Raw genomic sequence first — 25897 nt, 5'->3', positions numbered from 1 at the left:
AATAAAAGAGCTGAATATTTGGTTATACAATATCATCATATAGCAATTATATAGCAATTGTATAGCAATTCAGTACAACAGACAATATATCTATGCGATAATGAGGAGCTGACTATCAGAAAGCAGGCTGAAGACTGACCGGGGCTGAACTTGAGCACTCGGCTCTTGGGGTTGTAATCCACGCCGGACTGGGCCGAGCCATCCCTGGTGCTGCAGCGGATCTTCGAGGTCCGGTCCAGGTCTCCTCTCCGGATGACTTTGATGTTCAGGACTTCGATGCCATCTGGGCCCGGGGGCTCTCTCACTTGATATGTGGCTTGCTCAAACTCAATCGTAGGTGCTGTGACACATGACACAGTGTTCTCAACACAATATCCAAATAAATTCAAATATTTGAGAGAACTGCATTACTACTTAAAGGACTACTTTATGAATTATAACTGACTATGAACTGGGAACAGAGAATATCTTAATAGTCTTAGAAATGCTGATGGCATCGTTCTTATTAGTGAGTCAGGAAGACAGGAGCTGCAGGAAATGATTGAGAAACTAAACAGACTTTGAAAGCTGATTTAAAGTAGAACATGAAGAAAATTAAAGTTATGTTTAATGACCTGTGCCCAGCAGCAAGATATTAAAGTAGGAGATGAGGTACTTGAAACTGTTGATGAATGCTTACACTTAGCACAGGCAGTCAAGGCAAACCCCATTGTTCTCTAATGGTAGCTTCATTTCCCTTAATATCCCTCTCTATATTTTTCTTAATGCACTTTATGGCTGTGACTTGTGGAATCAGCTCCAGAAACATTCCAGGATATGTATCTCTCTCAATCACTCACAGTGTGAAACCACACCAAAGTAACTGCAGTAGCAAGACCCAACCACTGGAGGCCAGCACCAGCAAAGCACTAGCACTTAGCACAGCTGTTAGAAATTGTAAATCTGGCTGAAGAATGCTGCCTACCATCCTCGTCGTTGGTGATGGTGATGGTGGCGATGTCATTAACGCCCACCATGGCCCCGCTCCAGTGGTCCCCCAGTGGGGTCCCCAGGTGCACCTGGAACTCCTCCTCGGGCTCAAACACCGAGTCGTCATTGATGTGAACAGTGCAGTTCTTTACCTGAAAAAGCACTCGTGGTGAGAATGAATGGCGCCAAAGATCTGTTCCCATAACATATGCTGGACTGATGGCAGTGGGCCTCAGCAGTGCACTTCAGCATTTTGTATATGAGTGTGTAAGCAGCACCTTCTCCCCCTTGAGGAAGGTGATGAGCGAGTCGTCCGAGTTCCTCCGCTCCTCGAAGTCGTCCATCACCATGGCGGACATAGTGCGAGTGTAGCACCTGACCGAGGACTTGAAGGTCAGGTCGCCCGTGCGGATGATGGGAAGGTGCAGCACGCCGTCCTTCTCCTTCACCGAGTACACCACCTTCTCAAACTGCATGCTGGGAACTGGAAAGAAACGTGGATCAGCACTGATCATAGACCTTGGATCATCATGGATCATCAGCATCTACATCTAGATCTTAGAAAAGGGGTGGGCAAATCCAGTCCCTGAGGCCTACAGATGATGCTTTTCTCTGTCATCACTTGACTGTTAAATCATTATTTGAACAGGAAGACACTTTATTCAATGTACCATGTGTAGATGAGTCACTTATTTATATTACGCTAACAGTTGCAGTTTTCCAGGCCCCCAAGAACTGGTAACCCCTATCTTAGTAACCTTAGGACATCTGTGTGGAGGGGACCATGGTGTTCTGCTCTGGTAAGATAATCAGCGGTTATTGAGGGGCCGGTACTGGTACTTACTGTCCTGGAAGGTGTCTGTGATGATAACAGATGCCTCAAACGGTTCCGTGAGCACCGCCCCCTGAGCTGAGCTGAGAAAGACCACAAAGGACTCCGCCCCTTCAATGGTCGGGTTCTGAATGTCATCCATTATCGTCAGGCTGCAGGTCTGTAGGAAACAGAGAATGTAGAAATGACATAATTTTCACAGACCTCACCCACAACCTTTTCAGCTTTGAAGCACAGAAGTGGCCTCTCTTTGAGGGATCCCTGAGTGCTGTTGGGCGGGGCCTCTCAGTTTGAGTCAGTGGTAGATGGGTGGGGTTAAAGAGATGCCACACCTCCTCTGTCTTCCCAGGCTTGAACTCCACCTTCTTGGAGCTGGGGATGTAGTCCACGCCGGGCGTGGCTGAGGGGGGGTCAGAGGGTCGCGTGGCACACCACACCGAGGTCACAGAGGAGAGGTCGCTGCCATGCCGTATGACAGGGATCTCAATGGTACCTGGGGAACGAGTTTGGAATCAAGTTACAGTATCAGGATTCCACTTGCGCTGGTGATCAGAGTGATCAAAAGATCGAAAGTACAGTACCAGTCAAAAGTTTAAGACAATGGGAAACATGCATTCAAAGACATTTTGATCTAAAGATTTATGCTTAAATGTTTGAAATTTGTTTCTTTGACAAATATAAACAGTGAAGTTGATGCCTATGTATGAATTTATTTCGAAATAAATCTTTTATTTCAATAAATATTTTTTGCCTATTTTGAAGAATCTAAAACATAATATAGTTTTGATTTGTTTATAGCACTTTTTTAGTCACTGCATAATTCCATTTGTATTATTTCATAGCTGTGATCACTTTACTATTATTCAAAAATGTGAAATAGTAAAAATAAAGTGTGTCCAAACTTTTGACTGGTACTATATATACAGTAACCAGAAAAAAAGCATTTCTATTCTGGCATTTACCTGCGTCCTCGCTGAACGTGAAGGTGGCATTGCCGAGGAAGACGGTGGATGCATCATTGGGCCCGTCGATCACCACCTTGGCCACGGTGATGGCGCCGATGCGGGCGTTGTCGGAGGCGTCCGATAGCACCAGCTCGAACTCCTCGGAGAGCTCGTACTCGCTGTCGTCGATGAGCTTGACATCGCAGGTGGACATGCTGACGCCCGGGCCGAAAATGACGCGGTTCTCGCTGCTCATGCCGCGGGACTTGTAGTCTGAGCCCGACTCCAGCGCATGCAGGCTGCTGCCCTGCGCCGACTTGGGCACGGTGTAGCAGAGGGCCGACACCATGCTGCTGGTGTCACCTGAGGGGAGAGGTCGGTTTGACAAATAAAGATGTCGCTCACAGTTTTTGTGACATCGAATAGAACATATTCTCATTTTCAAGCTTCAAGTGTAGCAGAGCTGAAAGTAGCATCTTGTGGCAGTCCTGCATAAAGTCGGTAGGGTAGCAGGTAGCAGAGCACTTTCAGCAGTGACGTCTCTCTCTGAGGCCACCTAGTGCCATTGCTTATGGAGCTAGGGGCAAACTGCCTTTAGCTCGGCTGGTCACAACGTTGGTGATTAGAGTGGGTTGTGCCATGAGGACAGGGGTTTGGATCTCACATGCAAACCTCCTTCACTCTCACTAGAGAAGCTTGCCTAAATATCCAAGTCACAAGCACATCATCTGAGAAAAATGTTTGAGTATTGACTGAATATATTCCTCACAACCATATAGTGCAGGTATCTGAGGCAAGGGGGCCTACCTTTCCTCTCAATGGGGGCAAAGATGAAGCCGGTGCTCTCGTTGACGTGGTAGGACTTCTTGTCAAACTGCAGCGTGGGCTCGTCCTCCGTGTCGTTGATGTAGACCTTGGCGCGGGTCACCTTGCCCAGCAGGGCGTAGACGGGCATGCTCAGCTCCACGTTGAAGCTCTCGATGTTCTCGAACACCTGGTCGTCGTTGATCACGATGGTGCACACCTTGGTGTCCTCCCGCTCGTCAAACTGCACCTGGAGCACGGATGAAAAGGATTTTCAATTGATTAATACTTGCCATTAATAACACACCTGTTTTCTTCTGTCTTTGAGAAACACTTATAAAGCATTTTGTCATATAATAACAGAGGGTGGTTCATATCATATGACCATTGTCTTCTGATCAGAGAAGTAAAGGACGGTGGGTCTGCATGCGTGTTTCAGTGGAGTCATGTGATGACAATAGATTATAAATGACATTAACCACAAGGTGACCACCATAATGAAATTAAGTCCATGCAAAAGAAGACAATTTAGGCAGTCTCTATACCTTTTGACAGAGGTATAATTCAAAGCATTTTTAACAGGTTATTTTAAACGGTGGGTGTAGGCTGTGAGTGAAGGCCCCCTACCTGCCCAGCGTACTCCACATAGTCCTGCTGCCCCGGCCTTGAGCCTACGTTGGAGGTGGAGGTGGCAGAGCCCTGCTCGGTGCGGCACAGCACGATGGCGTACTGGTTAAGGTTGCCCGTTCTCTTCACCTTCACCGCAACGGTGCCCGCCTTCTCACTCACGTTGTAGCTGCGGGCACACAGTTCGCCAAAATTCAGAGCTTAATCATGCTGCCAGGCGGAGCTGTGTCGCTCAGTTTTCCAACAATGCATTGAAAACAACAAGTTGATTAAGGCAAGTGAAGCACAGAAGTTACAGTTAAGTTTAAGGATCGTAACAAATACAGGACCCGTTTAATGAGACAAAATTCTTACCTTGTCAGTATTGTAGCTTAATTTCTGCTTCTCTCCACACACTCCGCAAAGCATGCATCATGTATCATTTATTACCACGGAAAGCGAAACCCTGGAGTGCTGGAGCACTAACCTTGTGTGTTCAAAGCTGATGAGAGACCACTGGATGTGGAACACATTGTCGCTGACCACATTGGGCTTGCTGTCCTTCACCAGAAACTTGAAGTTGTCCATGGTCTCCTGGATTCTGTCCTCATTGAGCACGTAGCGAATCAGCCCCAGGTTAATGTCAGCTGCAGGACAATGAAGCAACCTCAGCCTGACATAAACCTCTTATGTGTTCTTTACACATAAGTGCAACGGTTAATACTACTACTTAATACTGCATGAGAGTCGGGTGAAAGCCCTTGTGAAAGTGCTTACATTATGGACAGTGGTTTCGCCCTTTAAGAGACTCAAGCTTTAGAGGTACCTTGTGTGAAAGTGGTGATGGGAGTGCCAGGTTTGAGTTTGGTTTCCAGGTAGCCGTGCTTTGGCTCAACCGTAACCTCGTACACCAGTTGTCCATCATCGGTGTCCGGGTCCATTGTGAGCAGCTCCTTCTTCGAGATCAGGTTTGTGGCCTGGGAACAAGGGCTTGTGTCAGTGAGGTGCATTTTCATCCTTTTCAATCCTGTATTTTCATTAGTAACATACTCTGTCCACTAGAGAGGGCCTTTGTAACACTACAAAGTTACAAAGCTAGATTCACAGCAAGATGATCACCAAATAGAAGTTACACAGGACTGGTGATTTGGGGTGGGTCTGTACCTTCATTCAAAATGGAATATATTCCTCACATTTTCTTAACACTGATATTCAATGGTATCACATTTTAGAAAAGACTAACTGTCCTTTGAACAGTCCTTTCTTATAAAACATAATAATATAGAAATCTATTAGATAAAGGAGGAAAGAGTATGAAGTCATGTCACCTTATTGTCCATGTACTCCAGCCACTGCAGGCCGAGGTTGGTGACGATGCGAGGGGTGCCATCGTCGACCGGAAGGATATCGATTTTAAACTTCTGCGGCGCAGCGGTCACAATCTGCAGCACAATAGAGGGGACAGGTGTTAAACACCTGTCCTTTCATCCTACTGTCACTTCAGAACTGACCACGCTTCCTCCCAGTGTCCTGTTACAGGACCGCGGGGGATTGCCGCTAATCGCGAGAGCGCTAACCGCCATCACGGAACGCTGATGTCTCTGCCGGTCAGAAAATGTCATCCGTCGGGTGACGTGACGTGACAGTGCGCTGACCATCCGAGCGGGGGAGAATGCAGGGCTGAATAATGTGAGACTGCAGTGAGACAGCCTGTCCCCATGTGTTCCCTGCGCTCTTTATTGGAAGTGCAAAGGCAGACACCTGAGACTGATGCCGGGCCGACAGCCCACAAAAACTCATCCATTATGAAGCATGCTCGCACCTGGGCACCCCGCACATCGCAGACACAGAGACAGGGGCTGGCAGCTGAACCAAACCCCGGCCGACCTGCACAAGACTAATTACGAGGGCATGCGGGCTTCACTTGAACGTAGGGCTAAAAGCTGTGATTAATTACAGAAGCCATACATGCTTCATTTTAAGTTGCTCTATCAGGCAAGCTGGAGAAAGCAGCTTCTGTTCAACGGAATGGAAAACTCCAAATTCAGGATCTTGTCTAATCCCTTGGGTCTGTGAGAGGATATGATTAGTTACAGTAGGTCCACCTTTTAATCAAATCCTGCCTCATTTAAGGTGGAAATAATAAGGTCCCTGCTGGTATATTAGACAGGGCAAGATTATACATACATAATTAAGAAGCCTAGGCTTAAAGCAGGATTTATATACTATATAACTATAATACATCAGCCAAATCAAACCTATATTTACCATACAAGGGTAAACATTTATATAAAGAATAATACTTCCCTAAAAAATTCAGCAATCCCCTGGTGTGGTATGGTAATGGTCAAGTAAATAAAATAATAATAACATAATAATAATTGGTAAAATAATTGGCTAAATACGTACAGGATCAGTTTACAGTGCTGGGAATTAGGACCTGCCCCTCTATGGGATCCCTCTTCCTCCCCACTAACCCCACCCACCTCCTTCCCGCCCTCCTCCACCACGAAGAACGGGTTGGTTCCGTCAGACACGGTGAAGGTGAAGCGGTCCTTGAGCGAGTTGCTGCCGTCGTGGTTGTAGCTGATGCGGTTCTGGTAGATGTCGTCCATGGTGAAGGTGTTGGTCTGCCGGTAGTGCTGGCCGTTGTTGGTCCGCTCGATGGTACCGTGTCGCGGGGCCTGCACCACGGTGAAGGTGATGGAGTCCTCCTGTAGGGGAGAGGGGGGAGGGAAAGAAGGAGAGAGGGAGGAAGGAGAGAAGGAGGGAGTGAGGGAAAGAGTGGGGAGAAAGGGGGAGGGAGAGAAGGAGAGAAGAGAGTGAGGGAAGGAGGGAAAGAAGGAGGGAAGGAGGGATAGAATATTGAAGAGTGAGAGAAGGAAAGAGGAGCAGAACAGAGGGACGGAAGGATGGAGAGAAGGGCAGAGGGAAGGATGGAAGAGAGTTGAAGGAAGGGGTGAAGGTAAGGAAAGAAGAAGAGAGTGAGGGGGTTATCAGGTGCACCACACATTCAACTGTCCTTTGTAACCCTGAGATAAGCCATAGTCTTATTTTCTCACACACCCTTATTTTTGGACAGATTTTGTCATGGTGCCACAAGCAATTTATCTTTCTTGGAAAGTTACAGCACTATTCAGTTTTAATATTTTAAAGACAAAAGGGTTTTAAATGCAGCAGTTTGAGGAAGTCGCTCTAAGGTAGTGCAAGAAGAGGAAAACTCGTTTAAAAACTCCATAGAATACTTAGGCCTTTTCTGCTCCAAACTACATTAAATAATAACATGTTCTAATGCATTTGTTGCAGAACTGACTTATTGATTAATACAGCATTATAAATGCAGCCACAGGGCCCAGTGGAGAGCTCCAGGTGGTTCCGGAAGCGCCCACCTCCGTGTCCGCGTCAGTCGCCTTTAGCTCGAACTCCGTGATGGTCTTCCTCACGCCCTCCTGCACCCTCATCCCGGGGATCTGGAGCAGGGGCAGAGAGTCGTCCACGGGCCGGATGGTGATGTAGAAAGTCTGGGAGATCTACGCAACACAGGGAGGCGAACGCTGCTTAACACGGGAGGAAAACCCCCCCCAACTCTTGCAGAACCGAGTGCACAGAACAGCGGAGAAAGGGTTAATCCTGCTGGGCCCTCTGATTGGGCAGTGTGCAGGGGGTGGGGTGGGGGGGCGGACATGATCGCTCAGCCACTTCTCCCTCTCATTACCGCGCCTGTGAAAGGGGAGCGCGTCCACGGGTCCCCTACCTCATTAGCGCCGTCCGACACGGTGAAGGTGAAGTCGTCCGCGTGCTTCTCCTCCTCGCTGGTGTGCACGTACTGGACGCTGCGGGACGCCAGGTCCGCCTGGGTGAAGGAGCTGATGCGCGTCCCTGCAACAAAACCACAACAATGCGAATCACGCCATACTTCCCTAACAGGGCCGCGCTCAAATGAATCTTTGTTCGATTCGTTCGTTTGAACACTCAATTGAATCGCCGTTTTGAACGAGCTTTGTTCTCAGCTTCAAGCAACAAATTTAAGCTGTTGTTGTTTCTTTGGTAATGAAACATTGCGACAAGTTTGGCGATCGCTAAGATTAAACGCTTTTGTCTGAGAATGGGAAAAGTTATCAGTCACTTAAGCTTTTTTCTCAAAGTTAAGAACAAAGCACCACAGAGGGTAAACTGAATGGCACCCTAACTCACAGCTCACTACAGCCCTGATTCGGCATGTTTGGAACTGACACAGGCTTTTGTGTAATCTGAAGGCAGCATGCTTTGTCCTTTGCTTTGAGCATTGAATTTAAGTAAGCGCATTTAACTAAGCAAACATTACCACTTTTTTACATATTTTCCTTCATTTCAGTGACTGAAAAAGTTGCATAAGTAAACAAAGAGTTCACGCTTGCTTAGATAAATATGTTACTCAAACCCTAGGCTCAAAGTATATTCCGCTTTGATTAATCAGGGCCCTGAGTGGCTGAAAAACATAATTAGACCACTGTGAATTTTGCACAGACGTCATTCTCGAAGTTCTGAAGCTATGGAGTGAAGGGGGAGGGGGGCTTTGCATATTCATATTCAGAGGAGATGGGAGGAATCACGCCTCTCCACAGAGTTTGGTCACAGTGGTCTCTGAATGACTCTGAATCCGCTGCTGGCATCCTCTCTTTGGGCATAAGGCTGGTGCTTATTTCAACAGCATCACTGCACCATTGGGCTTCCTTTCATTTTTTTGTGCCAGAAAGACTGAAGCTCGAGCGAGAGGGTGTTGCTGGGAAATTATGCAAATGTCCACAGTAAAACACCCTCAGAGACTGATCCACCTACATTTTAATTACATTGGTGCATGTGAGGGATTGTGGTGGAGATCTGTATCGTATCTGTAAAAGATTTCACCTTGAGAGTTAAAAATTGATTCTACATTTTCTGCTGGGCTGTTTTTCTGCCCACAGAGAATACTGCTGTGAACTCAATTAAAGAGATGTGGCCATATCTTTGAAAATAAGATCATTACAGTGATTTTTTTTTTTGCAGTGAAATGGTTAGGGACTTTTTAGGCAACACTTAATATTGGAAGAAGCTGTCAGACAAGGTGTTCAGTTTACATTAGTTTCACCATAACAGCTGTGAGAGCCTAAGCCTTTGGCTCATGATCAGGTAACAGGCAACTGTAGTGGAACACATCAACATCACTCAGAGGCATGCATAGGTGTCTCTGCTGTGTGTGTTTTTGCGTTTGAGTGTGTGTGCTCGTGTGTGTGTGTGTGTTGCATCTCCGTGGGCAGCGTACCGGGTGAGGAAGTGTGTTCCAGGTGGCCCAGCTGGGTCTGCTTGGTGATACGGAACACCAGCTCTCCGGGCTCGCTGTCCTGGTCGGTGGCGGACAGTTGCAGGGTGGTGATCTTCTTCACCGTGTTCTCGTCCAGCACCAGGCCCTTGTTCACCACCACCGACGGGGGCAGTTTGTCCTCTGGGGGGCAGGGGCGGTGAGAGGGGAGGGGGAGAGAGAGAGAGAGACAGGTTAAAGGTCAGCAGTGAGTCTCCGCTCCCTCCCTCTGTCAGCATTGGTTCTGTCTTAAACTGCAGTGCAGAAACACACTCGAACACACCGAGCACGCTGATGAAGAAGGACTGGTCGATCACTTTATTTCCCTCGGGGTCGACGAGGTTGAACTTAAACGGGAAGCTTCCCCCCTTCTCTCCCTTCTCGTGCCGGTATTCCACAAATCCTAAAACACAACAAACATCCCTCCTTCAGACTACTCATGCGGTTACTTAATCCAGGGCCACACACTTATTCCACAATGTTAGTCCTGCTAATGATAATTGCACAGCTTAATGAGGTTGTGAACTATTCAATCAAGTTCATCTACATTTCCCACAAAGGACTCGGCCTGATTCAAACACATAAAAGGCAAACATGCCTCTGAAAACTCCATGACAATCAGTGTAGCTGCAGTGCTCTGAGTGTATCCTCCGATTCGGCTCAAACTGAAAGATTAATGAGCAGGAATAAATATTTGAAACCTTTGTTGATGTCCTCCTGTATGAAGCTCTTGACTGGTCCTTTCACAGAGATCTGGACTAAGTCTCTGCCCTTGGAAAGCTGAAGTCTCCCCACTGCTGGGTCCTTGGTCATGACGTATCTCAGTTTCAGGTTGTCCGAGTCCGCGTCCGTCGATTTAAGATGCTGATCTGTGATTTTGGACACGGATCCTAAAGAGAACACGACAACCATGTTAGATGCAACACAGTCTGTAAGAGGAACATTTCCGCTGCATAGCGGCTTGAGCCATTTGTGGTTTTACAAGAGGCAGGTATAATCCTGTTAGTGGGATGCACACACTATACTGACTTGCTTCTAGAAAGATCTGGAATGGCTCATATTGCTATGTTTCAGGATTGCTATTTCCATCCATGTAGCACTTCCACAGGAATGTCAGATTGTAGTCTGGCTGGAAAATCACAGTTACCATACATAGATTTAGCCAATGCATACCTCCAGCTGCATGGTGCTCGGTTGGACATGATGAGGTCATTTATTCTCTTTGACCAGATTTTTGTAAGACATGGAAAGCCTCAAAATGCTACACGCTGCCATTTACATTTCCATCCCTGTAATGCCTCCACAGGAATGACAACCATTGTTCTCTGCCTGTCAAAACCACAGGTATCCCCATCTATAACTAATCACTATCACTTGACCAAACAGAATAAAAACATCAGCTAAATGGCTTTGGTCAGCGCACACTCTCTATTGGGCGGTGCTAGGCTGCAGGTGATGAGGTCGTCGACCTCTCTGACCTGCGGCGAGCTGCAGGCCTCGGTTGACGGTGACCCGCGGGCCCTCGCTTTTCTTGGCGTCCATGGTGAACTCCAGCCGCCCCGTCTCCGTGTGCACCCCGTCGGTGACGGAGAAGCGCACCTCGTCCGTGCCCACGCTGAGGCTGTCAGGGGTGTACACCAGGAGCTCATCCAGCACATCCTGGTAGGTGAAGGTGGAGCCCTGGGACAGGACGCGCCCGTTCTCCAGCGGCTGCGAGTAGAACTGGCGCCTGCGCAGCTTTCCTGTGGGTAACCGTGGTAACACAAAACTGCCTTTAAAAAAAATCTTTAAAAAGTAGTGGCTAAGTGGTTAAGGAGTCAAGTTTGTAGTCAGGGCTGCTAGCTCAATTCCCAGATGAGGCGCTGCTGTTGTACCATTGAGCCAGGTTCTTACCTGTTTCTGGAAATATCCACCAATATAAATGAAATAATATGAAAAAAAGTTACTCTGGTTAAAGGTGTCTGCTAGGTGAGTACGTCATGTTCTCTCATATAATTTACAGACATGAACAGAAGCACCACGTTTCAACTGGAGTCACCAGACTCCTGTGTTCCTGTGTAAAACCCCTGTGCATTTTGCTTTTTTTTTCTAGTCTTCATCTATCCAGTCCCCCAGTAAACCTGCAGTGCAACATCATAAAACTAAAACTACCGTGGCCCGCAGGCCTTTCTTAGCCCTCTAGGATAACCTTAGGGGTACTGTTCAGCTGGATAGCACGGCTCCGTTTGACACATGCATCCATCAGCTACAGACAGAGCAGGACTCAAGGCCTCGTAAAAGCAGGAGACAGGCGGGACAGTGACACGCAGGCGAGACGCACCGTACGACGGCTTCTTGGTGATGGTCAGGACAATCTCGTTTTCGGGCGTGTCGGGGTCCAGCACGGCCAGCGAGGAGTTGGTGATGACCACGCCCGAGTTCTCCTCCACGACGATGTTGTTCACCGAGATTACCGGGAATTTCTGCTGTTTGCCCTGCTACAAAGAAGTTAGCAGCTTCAGACATGCTTGCTATACCATTATGACAGAACAATAAAGGACTTTGCCGATTATGCTTGAGCAGCATGCATTCCATGCATTACTATGGAGTTTGTGACACTATGAAAAAAAAGATTACTCAGGGAAAGTGCTATTCCATCCAAAAAGTTACACAGAGAGAGAGGTATTCAATCAATACAAAAATATGTCCCACATTAATCAAACACCATATTACAATAAAGTGACCCTCAGATTCAATTAAAAAGCGGCCAACCATATTAAGGGAAAAATCGCTCTCAATCACAAATTGCAATATGGTGGATTAAACCAGAGGGGCTTTTTTGATGAGTGGCATTTTCCCTTGCAGTGACTTGGCAGTTTCGAATACACGTGGGAGTGTGTAAAGCAGGTAAAGCCACTCCACCTGGATGTCGATGTTAATATTGAACGCCTCGGTTTGGCTGGATCCGTCGCTGATGTAGAAGCTGAACTCGTCCTGGTGGTGGCCCGCCCGCCGGGCGTCCTGGACGTAGAAGATGTGGTCGGACGTGAGGTCCTCCACGGAGAAGGGGACATCGGCGCTGATGACCCGAGAGCCGCCTGATGTCCCAGCTACAGGCACCAAGGAGACAAGGCTGTTAGCACTCACAGAGAAACGGTTCAGTCTAAGGGTCCAGCATTAAACATAGTGGGTTTCTCAAATGCCAGCAGTGAATAATCTGTGATAATGCCAGTGTGAATGTCCCATTTTAGGTGATGTGATGAGGTTTAGATGTGTCAGACTGTCCAATGATGTGTGACAGAAGACGAACCCCCCCCCCCCACACACACACACACACCAACCTGGCTTTGTGTTCTCGATGTAGCCGTACTTGGGTGGGCTGATAAGCCACACCAGAAGGTCCTTCATGGGGGTGTCTGGGTCAGTCGCTATGATGTGATTTGCTGACAGCTGCACTCTGCCCCCTTCTTGCACCTGGAAACACAAAACACAACACAGAGAGGGGGTGAACCCTGAATATGTTAGGAATTTTCCCTGCAAGATTTATACCGACTACTTCAATGACAAGCGTTAAAACCTACTATGTTTCACTTCCATGATAATGTATTCATCTTGTGTCAGGGCTTTAGCTGGATTTACTGTTATGGCTCCTTTCTGCACAGCGGAGCTTCTTCAGTTATATATCATCCCTTTTACTGGCACGCTGATGGAACACCCACGCCATCAGCCACCTAGCACTCACTACAAACCGTGTGTCAAACCTGACAACATATCTGGTAACAACCACAGTGTAAACTGAGATAATCTATGCGTTAATTCCAACGAATCAAAAGCAGCAGGCCATCATCCCGGTCAATCAACATGCAATAGGCATTTCTCATTACATACTGTAAGGCGGTAGCAGTTAAGGGTCCTCCCTACATACAGGGGAAGTATATGCATACTAGGCCATATATGCTATAAATGGTCTCCATACTGGGTGAATGAGACAGGCTTAATGCAAGCAAGGCGATCAGTTGCCAAGCTGTAGACTATGAGTAATACCTGAGGTTGAACTTGTCATTCATATACCAGAACCTAATACAGCATAATAATCTACACAACAGTAACAGCTGTGAGACTGTGACAGCTCTGCGCTTGCTGCGGTTACTCGGATTACTCCTGACTCTAGAACAGGGTTCCAAATATCCCATCAGCCATTTCACCACCCCTCAGGCTGGCACGTAGACCCTGCGGGGTGGAGAGACGGGGACGCCCCGCCGCGGCCCACCTTGATTCCGCTGCGGACCGTCACCACGGGGGGCTGCCTCTGCGCAGATGTGATTGTGATGGTGCACATCTGGTTGTCAAGGCGATTGTTCTCCCCGTCGTAGACGATGAAATGGAAGATGTCGGTGACGGGCTGGTTCCCGGTCTCGAATGAAGTAATGTACCTGCAACAGCAGACAAGGGAGCAGCCCTCGAGTAACGCTTCTGTGACCGGAACATAAATATTCCAATAGGCCTGTTAATATTAAACTGATGAACTCTTTGCACCCCATGGCCTCCTGTTAACCAGCATGTGATAATACAATCCCACAGGGCAATAGAAGCACTTAACACCATGGCAGTCAGAAAGGCCAGAGGAGGTCCGGAAAGCACTCCCCTTAAAAAACAGCTTAGTAAGTCTTATTGATGAGCCAATGCTCCATTAAGCCTGCTGGGAGACTTGTACCAGGATCTGTGCGTTGCCTTGGACATGTTGTCATTTCTTAATTATCTTAAATTGAGCTCCAGCACGTAATTAAGCAAATGAATGGAACATTAAGGTAACGTAAACACGTTTGTGTTTGAGGCTGTTATATTGCTGGCTTGGAATATTTACAATAAATAGAGCCTAGGCTATTAATTCATTGATGGTGAAAACGACAAGTCTGATTCACAACTCAATTTATCATTTTAATTATGAGGTATAGAAATTCATATAACAGAACCATTTGGTAAAATCTTCGCTTTTCTTAAACAATTTGTGAGTGTCATTGTTTTTTGTTACAGCAAAGACTGAAAACCTCTGAGACAAACAGAAATCCCTCTTTCTAAAACACGTTAACTGATAAGAAAGACACGCAGCCTCAGACAACAGCGGAGACCCAGCAGAACCAATTCCAGGAGAAGAAGAGCAATTACTTCTGCTTGTAGCGGCTGGATTGCTACAACGGTACTGATTAAATAAAAACAATTTCCCAGATTGAATGTCTGTGTTTTCCCTCACATTCGTGTTGCAAAACCATGACAGACAGAGCGGTTTGAGCGCAGGGACCTCCCGCTTTCGGAGACATGAGACATGAGGCTGACATCAGCCGTACCGTATCCTCTGTTGGTTGATGTCCTCCATGGTGAAGGAGGAGTACTCCGTCAGCTCCTCGTGGTCCGACTTGGAGTTGGTCCGGGTCAGGATGCCGTACATGGGCACCGACACCAGCTGGATACGGATTTTCTCATCCGGGGAGTCGTTATCCTGTGTGAGTCCGGAGCACAAAACACAAGCTTAACATAACCTGTAAAACAGTACTGTAATATACATCAACCTCCTGAATTCTCAGCTTCCTGGTTGCATTGCATTATTGATTTGCTTAGCGGATGCCCTCTTTCCAGCGAACCTGTATACAGTAGTTTACCTATTACATATTTATACAGAGATGCATTATTTATTGATGTGATTCAGGTTAAATGCCATGTTCAAAGGCACGACAGCTGTGTCTCCCCCAGGACTCACACCTGCAACCCTCTGGTGTTGCATTCCCTAAACATCACTCTGCACTGTTCCCCCCATGGCCTGTAGGGGGCACGTGAGTGCACTCACCACGTACGCCAGGTGCGTGCGTCTGATGATGGTGCTGCTTTTTTCGGACACCTCCATGGACAGCAGGGCGTTGGGGTCCCGCCTGGGGCTGTCGCCCCCCGTCCCCGCCACCAGGACCTGCACCGTGGCCGTCGTCATGGAGGTTCCGTCCGTCACGGAGAACGTCATGGAGTCCTCCTCCGTCGTCAGCCCGGTGTGCTCGTACTGCAGGATGTTCCGGGTGACGTCACTGAAGGTAAAGGTGTCACCTGCGGGCCGAAGGCATAGCGCCGTTTGAACCGTAGGGTTGAGTAACTCTGTGTGTCTTGTTCACACTTCAGTGTTGTTTGTGCCTTTTTTACCATGTGCAGCAGTGTTGTATTGTGGGTAAGGAGCAGGACTCGTAACTGAAAGGTTCCTGGTTCGATTCCCTGCAGGGCCATTGCCGTTGTAAGCTTAGGCAAGATACGTAACCCACAATTGCCTCAGTAAATATCCAGCTGTATAAATACATAATGTCAAAAAACGGTAACCTATGCAAGTCGCTCTGGATAAGAGCATCTGCTAAATGATAATAGCGTATAATGTAATGTGATGTGGTCAGCATGTTGTTTGTGGACTCTGGCAAATACACATTCTCTGAGCAACCATGTAGTCTGTGAGAGGTTTACGCTCTGGAGTCCAATCCTCTCAAGAGCTGTCTGAGCCCACAAGCTGCTTACCATTGACCATTTCTGTCTGGACGCCAAAGTCCACTTTCAGGAGAGTTCCGTGGATGGGAGCTTCCACCAGCTCAAACTCCAGCTCGTCAGGGGCCGTGTCTGCGTCAGTGACAGCCAGCTGCTGACCACCTACATGATAGAGATATTGTTTATGACAACTGTTACATCATCCTGCTTTAACCAATCAGGCGTACAAAGAAATGGTTGCTCAGCTTTAAGGAGATGACATCACAGAGGAGGGGGTGCCTTACCCACAGGAGCTCTGCCACCCAGGCTAACCTCGAGTACCGGGTCCAGGATCTGGAAAACTGGGGGCTGCTGGTGATTGGCCAGCAGGTGGATGGCAAAGTCCATGTCTGGAGTGGTGTGTTCCCCATCTGACACTGTAACACAGACACACCGGGGTTAGTACACACACGCACACACATACATATGCATGGGCACACATACAGGTACACACGCTCATGAACACACACACCACCTGTGTTATGGTCATTTCTACTCTTCAGGAAAATGAAAAGAAGCAACCTAAATTGAGCAGTAAACTACATTTTACAGTCCATTTAAGAGAGTAAATAGCTATTGTCTCCTCATTAAACAGGCATGGACTAGATTAAAGTGACTCTTCAGTATTCATGTGGCTATACATTATTAACAACTGCTGATACTGAACCTTAAGCTGTATTCTTGAACAAATACCAGACCAGAATCTAAAAGCAACAAATGTTGCAACTGATTTTCTTCAAACAGATAACAATTTACTCATTTTCATAAGAAGCCCGCAATTACACTGAACATCACACAAAATTATTAACCAGGCAAAGCACTCTAGCGCAGAGGTTTGAAAGTGAGTGGATATGAATTAATAAAGACCTTCTTGGACCTGTCGTAATTGCAGTGTTAATTTCAGGGAAAACGCAGACGGAGCTTCCCTGCAGTGGGGGGTAGCCATAAAGCAGGGAACGGCCGATAAAGTCAGCGGAAGGGGGGAGCTAACGGGAGGGGCTGAGCGAGCGACTCCGACATCGCCGCTCCTCCGGAAAGGGACAGACGTCTCGACGCGGCCCCCGCTTAGCGCGCCGTGGCGGAGGGGGCCGATCCCGCGGGTCTCGCCACTTGTCTAAACGCGGCCTGCTCCCGCTTCACAGGGCGGGCTGTTCTCCGTAAATCATTGATGAGCATGCGTGAGGGGAACGTGCCGCCAAGTGCCGCCGGAGAGAAACCACTCTAGCTGCCGTCCGGCTGACAGCCCAGCTCCCACTTAGTCGAGCATGGCGGGCCGCTTTAAAGCCTGCTTTTTATCTCAGTGACCAGATAACTATCGAACCTGACTCACGGCTGGAAGGTTGTAGGTTCAAGTCCCAGATAAATCATTTCTGTCGTGCCCTACATCGAGTACATTAACCTCCTTGCTTCAGCACATATCCTTCTGCATAAAAGGATAATACACAGAATGAGTCACTATGGATACAGGAGTAAAAAAGCAGCAGTGATTAAATATTGCATGTGTTTAAGTGTGCAGAAAGCTGAAATGAGACTAAATATACATGTGCCCCCCAAAACATCCACAAGGCAGAGATAGCTACCCAACCCCTAACCGAATACCATACCAAGAACCACGGCTGTCATCATCTATTACCAGAAAAGGGTCGAAAGAAGAGCGATTTATTTCACGATTCAATCTTTGGTAATTGCTTCTAGTAACTGGGCAGATACAGTCGGGGCGGTCCCCTCGGCGCATCTGCGACTATCTCTGGAAGAGTTTTGATTCATGCTGCGCCAGCCTTGTCATCCATTACTTCATCCTCCCCTGCAACAATATGGAGTGTGCTATTACAGTGGACAGAGGCAGAGGGGAGAGGGAAATCACGTAGCGCCAGACAGACCCATAAATAACGCCGCAGAGCATGTAATACAGGAGGTGAAAGCGCGCTTGAGGGAGGTTAGTTTATGTGGCGAGAAAATGAACTGAGGTCTGAGAGGAGGAATGTGATTGGGGCAGACCGGAGGGCAGGGTGCGGGGGGGGGGGCTACGGGGCTGGACCGCCAGGGGTGGGGGGGTGACATACCTGTGAAATAGAAGCTCACTGTTTCTGGCAGGCCTGGAAGAAAAAAAAAAAACAACAGACCACCGCTGAAACTTTCTGAGTCGGCACAACCTCAAGGCTGACAGAGCCTTACAACTGTCACATTTAAGTGTTCCAGTAGGCGATCGCATTAAGCCCCAACGAATCAAGCCATTTTGTCTGAGAATGTCTCTGGTGCTGCAGCTGCCAGGGTCTGCCTTAACGGACACCGGGGTCCTGTGCATTTCAAAACAGATGCAGCGAATGGAGCAGAATAGGCTTACGCTGACAGACAGGCTCCTTTCAGAAACAAAGCAACTAAGGGCTGTGAGATGCTGGGCCCATTACAATTGGATGGCTGATAAAAAATGTAGGATGTTATTTCACAGAGTACACAGACAGAATTGGCAAACTCTGCTTGGCAGTTCGAACAGGAATTGATCACAGCATGTGTTTATTTGTGATACTGCTTCTCTAAGTCGCACAGATAAATGCCCAGATATCTTGGAAAACTGACAAACAGGTAGACATATGTCTTTCACAGCGTTGGAGTTGTTAAAATTTAAAAAGGGAATGCTGTTAAACCGACGTCCTTGGCAGCTGGAGTGCTAGAGCAGCAGAACGCTGATGCATTCAGCTAAACAAATCCACTCACATAAAATGGATAAACACTCGACCTGTGCGCGTTTCACACTTGAGTGCCTCATTTGTTCAAGCGGGTAATTGACACAGCAAGTGCTGAACTGAGATCAGTCCCCACGCATGATCCCTATTAACACGTATGCAAGATGAAAAGCAATGCAGTGCCACGTGATAACATGGGTTACCGAAACGATGCGCTGTGGGGGAGTACTCACCAGTAAAGGAGTACTGGTAGAGCTCCTGCAGGTGGGCGGGGGCAGAGGGCGGCCGATAGACGATCTTGCCGTTGTCGATGTCCAGCTGGGTGAAGAACCTGACAGGGACATAGGGCCGGTCCCGGTGCTCGAGGATCCCTGAAGCACACAGGGCAATGAGTCATCTTTACTTCATCATTCACCTCAGCATTGTAATCAACTTCAAATACATTACAAGCGAGCGGTGCATCTCAATGTGTACACAGACGGTTCCATGTGTTGCGTGTCGATGCTTGCCATGCATAAATCCGCACAGCTCTTTGAAGAGTTTAAAAACAATTTGAAGATAATGGGGGAGAGATAATTTGCTCGTATCAGTTGTTTGCATAGTTTTCCTTATCTGGGTTTCAAAATGCTTTTCTTCCAACACATATCTAAAGCAGAGAGAAGAGAGAGGTTTATTTAACCTTGTCCCTGGCCCAGAGGTCTGGTGATATTGTAGACGAGCTTCTCGGCGGGCGTCTCCGAGTCCTCAAAGGAGAGTGCCGCGGGCGTTATCGTCGTCAAGCGATCTTCCAAAGCCTGCACCATGGAGCACAAACGACCATGAGCTCGACAGGCCGACTGTGACTGTGGCAAGTCACGCAGGGGCTCACATGGGGTGCACAGACAGCCGTGAGGGTGCATTCGACCCTTACCGTGATCTGCAGGTCGGCGCCCGAGGACGGCTGGGGGAACCCGGGGGTCTGGGGCATCACCCCGATCATGAAGGTCTGAGTGTCGCTGAGCGTGTCCTCCAACCCCTCGCTCGACATCTGGGATAACCATCACGCAAGCGTTAAGACAGCGTTCACAGCGTTCGTCCAGCCTGAGCAGACAGGTAGGCCAGTGGAGGCCAATCTAGATCTTTTCCAGCTCTTTTAAGTGGCTAAAACCAGCAGAGTTGTTAAATTGGCACTGTTAAGTTAAGGGAGTAGTCCGCTGAACAAACTTAAATTCCTGGGGAAGAAAACCGCCAAGACTGAGAACCAGCATAAGGCAGCCCTGACAGAGGTTAGCGACCGAGTAAAAAATCGAGAATGCACACTAGCTGGCTGCATCTCCCCACAGGCTCCCCTTTTCTTTTCCCCAAGCTAATATTTCAACGCATGTTTTGACACCACTGTCGTGATACACAGCAATAAATCACCTGGCAGCAGTTCAGCACAAAACCCGGTAAATCACTTCTACCAAAGTGCCACGCAGCGGTGTTCATTTCTGATTAGTCATAACGTAGAAATTACACACGTTGCATAAAGATGAAGAAAGACAGATAATAAGTTAGCTCATGCTAGCTTGGACAAGATATGAATTTAATAGAACACTGCAGCGGTAATGTTAAGGTAATGAGGTGATACTTTAGCACTGAGCCATAACAAAGGCTCAGTGCAATTTCCATGCATACAGCTTATGTGATGGAGTCAAAAACCCCCACAGTGATGTAATGTGGTTTAGCAAAACATGCAATTGACTGTGAGCATTGATTCTCTGGCTGTAGATCGTCACAGCTCTGCCAAGAATAATTAGAGGCAGGTTAATGATGCCTGGAATAAAACCATTTGTCAAGAAGTGAATGACAGTTTTATTCCATGCAGATAATCCTGGCTTTAAGACTAATTATTTGATCCATTTGTACAAATGAAATACCGTGATGGGATCGACAAAGCCATCGAGGAAGTCATTTACACAGAGCTGGACACGCTCCACAATGACGCAGCCTTTAAAAAAATGGCCCCTGGAGATAAACTCTGCCAAAGTCTGAGAGCACGTCAGGTTAAGTACGGCCACACCTTGCCATTCGCAGACTTCTTTGGCTTTGTGTCTGGGTGTCCTGCAGCAAATGCTGTGGTATCAAATAGAAAACTTCAATAGCATGAGCCTGTAGGGGAAGGACAGCTGGGGGGGGGGATTTGGGACGCACCCAGCGGCAGGGATTATTGAAGCCGTCTGCTCACCTGGAACTGGAAGGTGTCCTGCAGCGCCCTCGCGCCGGAGTGCCGGTACCACACAATGCCCTCGTTGACGTCCTGCTGAGTGAAGGAGGTGGTGGGTGTGGCGGTGCGGCCGTCGGGTAGACGCTGCCATCCATCGGCAGGCCCATCTGCTGGCATGGGCACGAGCAGCACCACCTCACCTGTGCCAGAGACAGAGAGAGAGAGAGAGGAGGGGGGGAGAAGGAGAGAGAAAGAGGGAGGGCGAGGCAGAGAGAGAGATGGGGGGAAAGAGAGAGGGGGAGGGAGAGGGAGAGATAGAGAGAGAGGGGGGAGGGAGTAGGAGAGAGAGGGAGAGAGACAGAGGTGGGAGAGAATAGGAAAGAGGGTGTGTGAGAGAGAGATCATTATATAGGCATGGGTAGGCATGTTTTATACTTCAATCAACCAGTCCATTAGATTAAATTTAGGGTAAGGCCCATAATAATAGGACTGCCACAGAGAAGTGACTGAGACACAGTTACACTTACTAAACATACCTGTGTCATACCTGTGCACTGGTGGAAAACAATAACTAAAAACACTACGATTCGATAAAAACGTTTAAGCAAATCCACCTTATGTGTGTAAACATACAGGGAGAGTGAATGTAAGCTGCACATGGAGAGAGGGACTTTGGCACACCCTAGACAGAAAACGCAAGCCCATACCATATTTGGGGTGCTCTTTGGAGGGGAGGATGCTGTAGTGGAGCTGAGAGTCACTGGTGCCCCTGTACTCGGCCCTCAGGTACTTCTTGTTGATCTGCACCATGCCGCCCTCTCTCACCCAGGCGATGGGCCGGGACAGCAAGTGCGGGGCCTTTCCGTCCTGCAGAAAGGCAGTGCACGCAGCATTCAGAGCAGGACAGTGACAGAGAGCAGCCACACAGAATACAGAACCCGATGCAGTGATCTCAGTTGGACTGCTACCCCCCCCAGGTCTGGAAGGTCAGGCTTTGCTTTCCCCGGTGGGGCATTTTGAGGGTTTCGCTGGCTGCCCATAGACAGCGGGGTGCTGCACAAGGGCTTAATGACAAAGCGGCCTCGGCACAAGACCCAACCATTGCACCACTGCAGCAGCGGCGGCAGCTGAGAAGCACACAGTCAGCACTGCGCCGGCCCCAGAGCCCTCTGAGCAAGGGGAGTTCAAAGCATGCATTCCCACCTGAGCAGAGGCATCAAGGACTCGCAAGGTCACGCGCGGATCAAACCGGCACAGCCCGCTGAGGGAACACCGCGGTATATCGCATCATACACAGCCCTAGCCTTCAGCGATAAAACCTGGCAGGCTGTCTGTAGAGCTCAGTACTCATCAGCACCTGCCACTCAACTGCATGAAGAGGCAGCAAAGCCACAGCCTGGCTCCAAAAACACACCGTGAGCGCAGGCGTGAAAACAGACTGCTTTTAAAAAATAAAATAAAAGATGAAAAAAACATCACACGCGCGTGTTCGCATGTCGGTCCGAGCGGCGAGACGCTGCCGAGCCTCCTTGATCATCCTTGCCGTTTGGTGATCAAATCAACATCTCTCGCTGATTACGAAGCCGGCGGCTACCGGCAGATAAATTATTACCCTTCAGCTGAAGAGTGGACAACTCGATGACGCAAGTGCCTTGACGCCAACAGCACAACCAGAACGCCATTTGCTATATATGGCGCTGATAGACACGAAACAAGTTGTTATGAACAGCTAAGAAACATCTACTGAATACAGGACTGCAAAGGAAACACAGAGGGAAAAGAAAAGACTTTGTTACTGATGTGAAGCATAAAAAAAGACAGGCCAGCCCTTGAAATGCTACGCTGCCCAGCATGCAGGTTGTGAGGCTCTCTCACACTGCATGGCTGTTTTCAATAGCTCTGGTGTGCTGTAATCCTGCATAAAAGAACAAAGGCCTGGTGGGTACTTCAGATTTAAAGAATGTACAGCCAGTTTCCACAGAGTTTCAATACAAGTATTTTTTTCTCCCGCCTCCACATCAAAGTGAAGTAACAGGTGAATGGGTTATTCAGCCTAGAAGGTAGAGTCTGGGGGGGGGGGGGGGCTGGGGGGGTGGATGAGGGCAATAAAACTCTTGAATTAATCATCCCTGCCACGAAATAAGAGCATGGAAGAATGTTCATCAGCTAAAGCTAAAAAAACATGCAAAGATTTTATGCAAACATTGACTGGAAGCCAAGGCCTTTTTTCTCTCACAGGGCAACAATAGACGACTGAAAGGTTTCCCAGGACCTGACTGAGAAAGGGAGCTTTGCTCTCTGGGAAGGCGAAAAAAAATCAATCCCTGCATCATTAAACCCTAGTTACTGTACAGCTCACTCAGTAATTCACCCATGCGGGCTGCTTTCATCTGGGGCAGGGCCTGGCACAGGCTGACTGTTCTAAGGTAAGTGGCGAGCAGCTGCCGCTCGGGGGAACACTTCACATAGGAGCTCGTGCACAAAGGGTGGCGCTCCGCATGACTGCTAACCCCCAGGTCCGCTCGGCTTTCACGCCCAGCGCCGGTGTGTAACGGAGCGTACGGGCAGGAAACCTCGCCAGAAAGCGCTTGTCAGCAAGGCCGAGGAAAAGGCCCGCTGTCCGTATCGGGTGACGGACAGGGGAAAGGGCATTTGAGCGCAACCTTGATTAAAAAGTTCTGTGGTGGCTGTCCTGAGGTATTCAAATACACCAGAGAGACACCGGTAATTTGATCACAGCTTATAGAAATTCATAGAACAGGTGTTGTGCGGTGCATGTGTGTGCGAATGTGTGTGTGTGTGGTGCACATGTGCATGCTTGTGTGTGCACATGTGTGCATGTGTGTATGTGTGTGTGCACTTGTGTGCATATGTGTATATGTAATGTGTGGTATGTGTGTGCATTTGTGTGTGCATGTGCATTTGTGTGTGTTTTGTGTGTGTGGGGGGGGTGTATCTGGAACCAAGCTGAGTCCGTGAGGAGTACTGCATAGGAATCAATGGATGAATCTGGAGCGAGCCCAACAGACTGCTGCTATCTGTCTAGACATCACCTCTGTGGAGGCAGGCCCTGCCTTGCTCCGGATCCCTTGGCTCTCAAAAAAGGTGATAATTAGGTGAGAAGCCACCCTGGAGACCCGCCATCACTGCACTATGTCAGGTATCGGGCTTCACCGTGCAGCCGAGAGGGTGACGTTCCCTTCCTCCCTGTCTCAACCTCACTCCCACCTCATTAAAGCGAGACCTCCCCCGGGAGAATGCTGTTTGCTTTCCGTAATTAGCGCGACGCTGTCGGCGTTCTCCGGTACCTTCACAGCCACGTCGATGTGGAAGAGCAGGTTGAGGTAGCTGTGGCCGTCGTTGATCTGAAGCAGGGCCTGGTCTCGGGGCTCGCCGGAGCCGCCGTGGACGTAGCGCAGCTGCTCCTGGACCAGCTCCTCCAGCTTGAACTGCGGCACGGGCCCGTCGCCCTGGAGACGGGCCAGGCGGCCGTGCCGGGGCGGGTCCAGCACCACGACCAGCACGTCCTGGGGGTTGTCGTCATCCTCGATCTGTAGCACTGACCTCGTGATGACTGCTGCCTCACCCTTGTTGACCAGCAGGGGCTTGTTGGTCAGGACGTATGGGGGCTGCGGGACAGAGAGGGTCACGTTAGCCTGCGTTCTCTCGTTTTCTCACTTTCTCACTCTTTCTCTCCATTTATCACCCACTTTCTTACTCTCACTTTGTCTTTCACTCACTCCCTTTTATTCTCTTTCTGTGTCTCTCTCTTACTGTTTCAATCTCTGTCCCTCACTCACTCTTTCTGTCTCTCTCTTTCTCTCTCTCTCTCTGTCTTTTTCTCTCTCTCTTTCTCCCTTAATCTTCTTGTCTCTCCCTTACTGTCTCTTTCAATCTCTCTCTGTCCCTCACTCTCTTTCTGTCTTTCTCTGTCTCTGTTTCTTTCTCACTCCCTCTTTTTCTCTCTCTCTCTCTCCCAGGGGCCCCCTACTGCCTGGGAGTAAATATTTGCGCTGTGTGAAATATGCTCTATCATCTCCCACTGTAAGCTTAATGTGGCCACAGATAAAAAGCAGTGAGCTGTTAAGGCATGTTTCCGTTAGCCTCAGTCAGCTCACTGTACCTGAACTGCATCACGCCAACCAGGGTTCACAGAGACTACCCAATTATGGAGAGAAGCTGAGCTCCCGTCCTGCCGAGATCTAAAGCTGCAGAGGACCACCTACCGCAGGGACTCTTTTTTAATACCGCTGAAACGTTCACATCAGACAAGCACAGACACACGACGAGGGGCCCTCTTAAATATATTAAACAGATTCGATTACCCTCTGCAAATATGTACTGTGAATACACACAGTGGGAGAGCCAGCGATACAACTGTTCTCTCCACAGTGGTATGCCTACTGCAGTGGATACAGACACAGAGTTATCCTTAGCCACGGGTTCAAGGCCTTTCGCTGACAGAACTGCATCCCAGAAGCTAACAGAATATAAACTCCACACAGCCTCACGTTTTGGGAGAGGAATTGTCCGTGTGGGTGACAAACACCTGTGGCGCAGCCAAACCACGTGAAACGGGCGCTTATCGCTCACCTGGAGCGGAACTGGAACCCCACGGGCCACCCCGGGCACGCACCCATCCTGTTGTGACTGGGAAGCTACGCCGCCACTGCGGTTTTGGAAAACAATGAGAGTCTGCTTGCTGCGTGCCGCAACACGAACACCGCTCCGTAAAGGCCCCCCGAGCGCCTGCAGCCCTTCCGCAGACCTTTCCGTGTTCACGCGAGCGCCTTCGCATTATGAGGCATCTGTCATCACCAAGGCCCCGGTGGCTCCACTGCATTTGTGAAGACGGAAGAAAGCTTTCGTTCCATGCCCCTTTTTATTTTGGGTTAGCTGCAAAATCAAAGCGACAGAATGTGCAGCTTCTGAACTACATTCCTTCTCCTCTGGCTACGATCCGTGCTGTACTCCACAAGCGACGCTCCCCTAACCAATCCAAATCTCCAGAAAATGGGCATAAATAAA

The 25897-nt window shown here is 48.7% G+C and overlaps 1 protein-coding gene across 1 annotated transcript in view; it reads right to left on the bottom strand.

Annotated features, from left to right (window-relative positions):
• fras1 (Fraser extracellular matrix complex subunit 1) overlaps positions 1–25897 on the bottom strand; it is a 103591-nt gene that overhangs the window by 7526 nt on the left and 70168 nt on the right. Inside the window, exons 29-61 of the mRNA XM_036527397.1 lie at positions 24178–24498; positions 21577–21736; positions 20891–21069; positions 19595–19711; positions 19364–19478; positions 18918–19055; positions 18064–18096; positions 16246–16377; positions 15995–16123; positions 15294–15541; positions 14797–14948; positions 13722–13884; positions 12793–12925; positions 12374–12561; positions 11793–11949; positions 10951–11214; positions 10174–10362; positions 9756–9875; positions 9437–9616; positions 7910–8034; positions 7545–7685; positions 6642–6869; positions 5484–5597; positions 4982–5132; positions 4643–4802; positions 4177–4345; positions 3553–3799; positions 2764–3108; positions 2134–2294; positions 1814–1961; positions 1248–1453; positions 965–1121; positions 140–340 (exon numbers count right to left, since the gene is read on the bottom strand). Coding sequence (XP_036383290.1) covers positions 140–340; positions 965–1121; positions 1248–1453; positions 1814–1961; positions 2134–2294; positions 2764–3108; positions 3553–3799; positions 4177–4345; positions 4643–4802; positions 4982–5132; positions 5484–5597; positions 6642–6869; positions 7545–7685; positions 7910–8034; positions 9437–9616; positions 9756–9875; positions 10174–10362; positions 10951–11214; positions 11793–11949; positions 12374–12561; positions 12793–12925; positions 13722–13884; positions 14797–14948; positions 15294–15541; positions 15995–16123; positions 16246–16377; positions 18064–18096; positions 18918–19055; positions 19364–19478; positions 19595–19711; positions 20891–21069; positions 21577–21736; positions 24178–24498 — 5671 coding nt within the window. The remainder of the gene's footprint in view (positions 1–139; positions 341–964; positions 1122–1247; positions 1454–1813; positions 1962–2133; positions 2295–2763; positions 3109–3552; positions 3800–4176; positions 4346–4642; positions 4803–4981; positions 5133–5483; positions 5598–6641; positions 6870–7544; positions 7686–7909; positions 8035–9436; positions 9617–9755; positions 9876–10173; positions 10363–10950; positions 11215–11792; positions 11950–12373; positions 12562–12792; positions 12926–13721; positions 13885–14796; positions 14949–15293; positions 15542–15994; positions 16124–16245; positions 16378–18063; positions 18097–18917; positions 19056–19363; positions 19479–19594; positions 19712–20890; positions 21070–21576; positions 21737–24177; positions 24499–25897) is intronic.

This window comes from Megalops cyprinoides, chromosome 4 (genome assembly GCF_013368585.1).
Source record: "Megalops cyprinoides isolate fMegCyp1 chromosome 4, fMegCyp1.pri, whole genome shotgun sequence".
Lineage (NCBI taxonomy): Eukaryota > Metazoa > Chordata > Actinopteri > Elopiformes > Megalopidae > Megalops > Megalops cyprinoides.
Note: the sequence above shows the minus strand (reverse complement) of the source record. Positions and strands in the feature narration are given on the sequence as shown.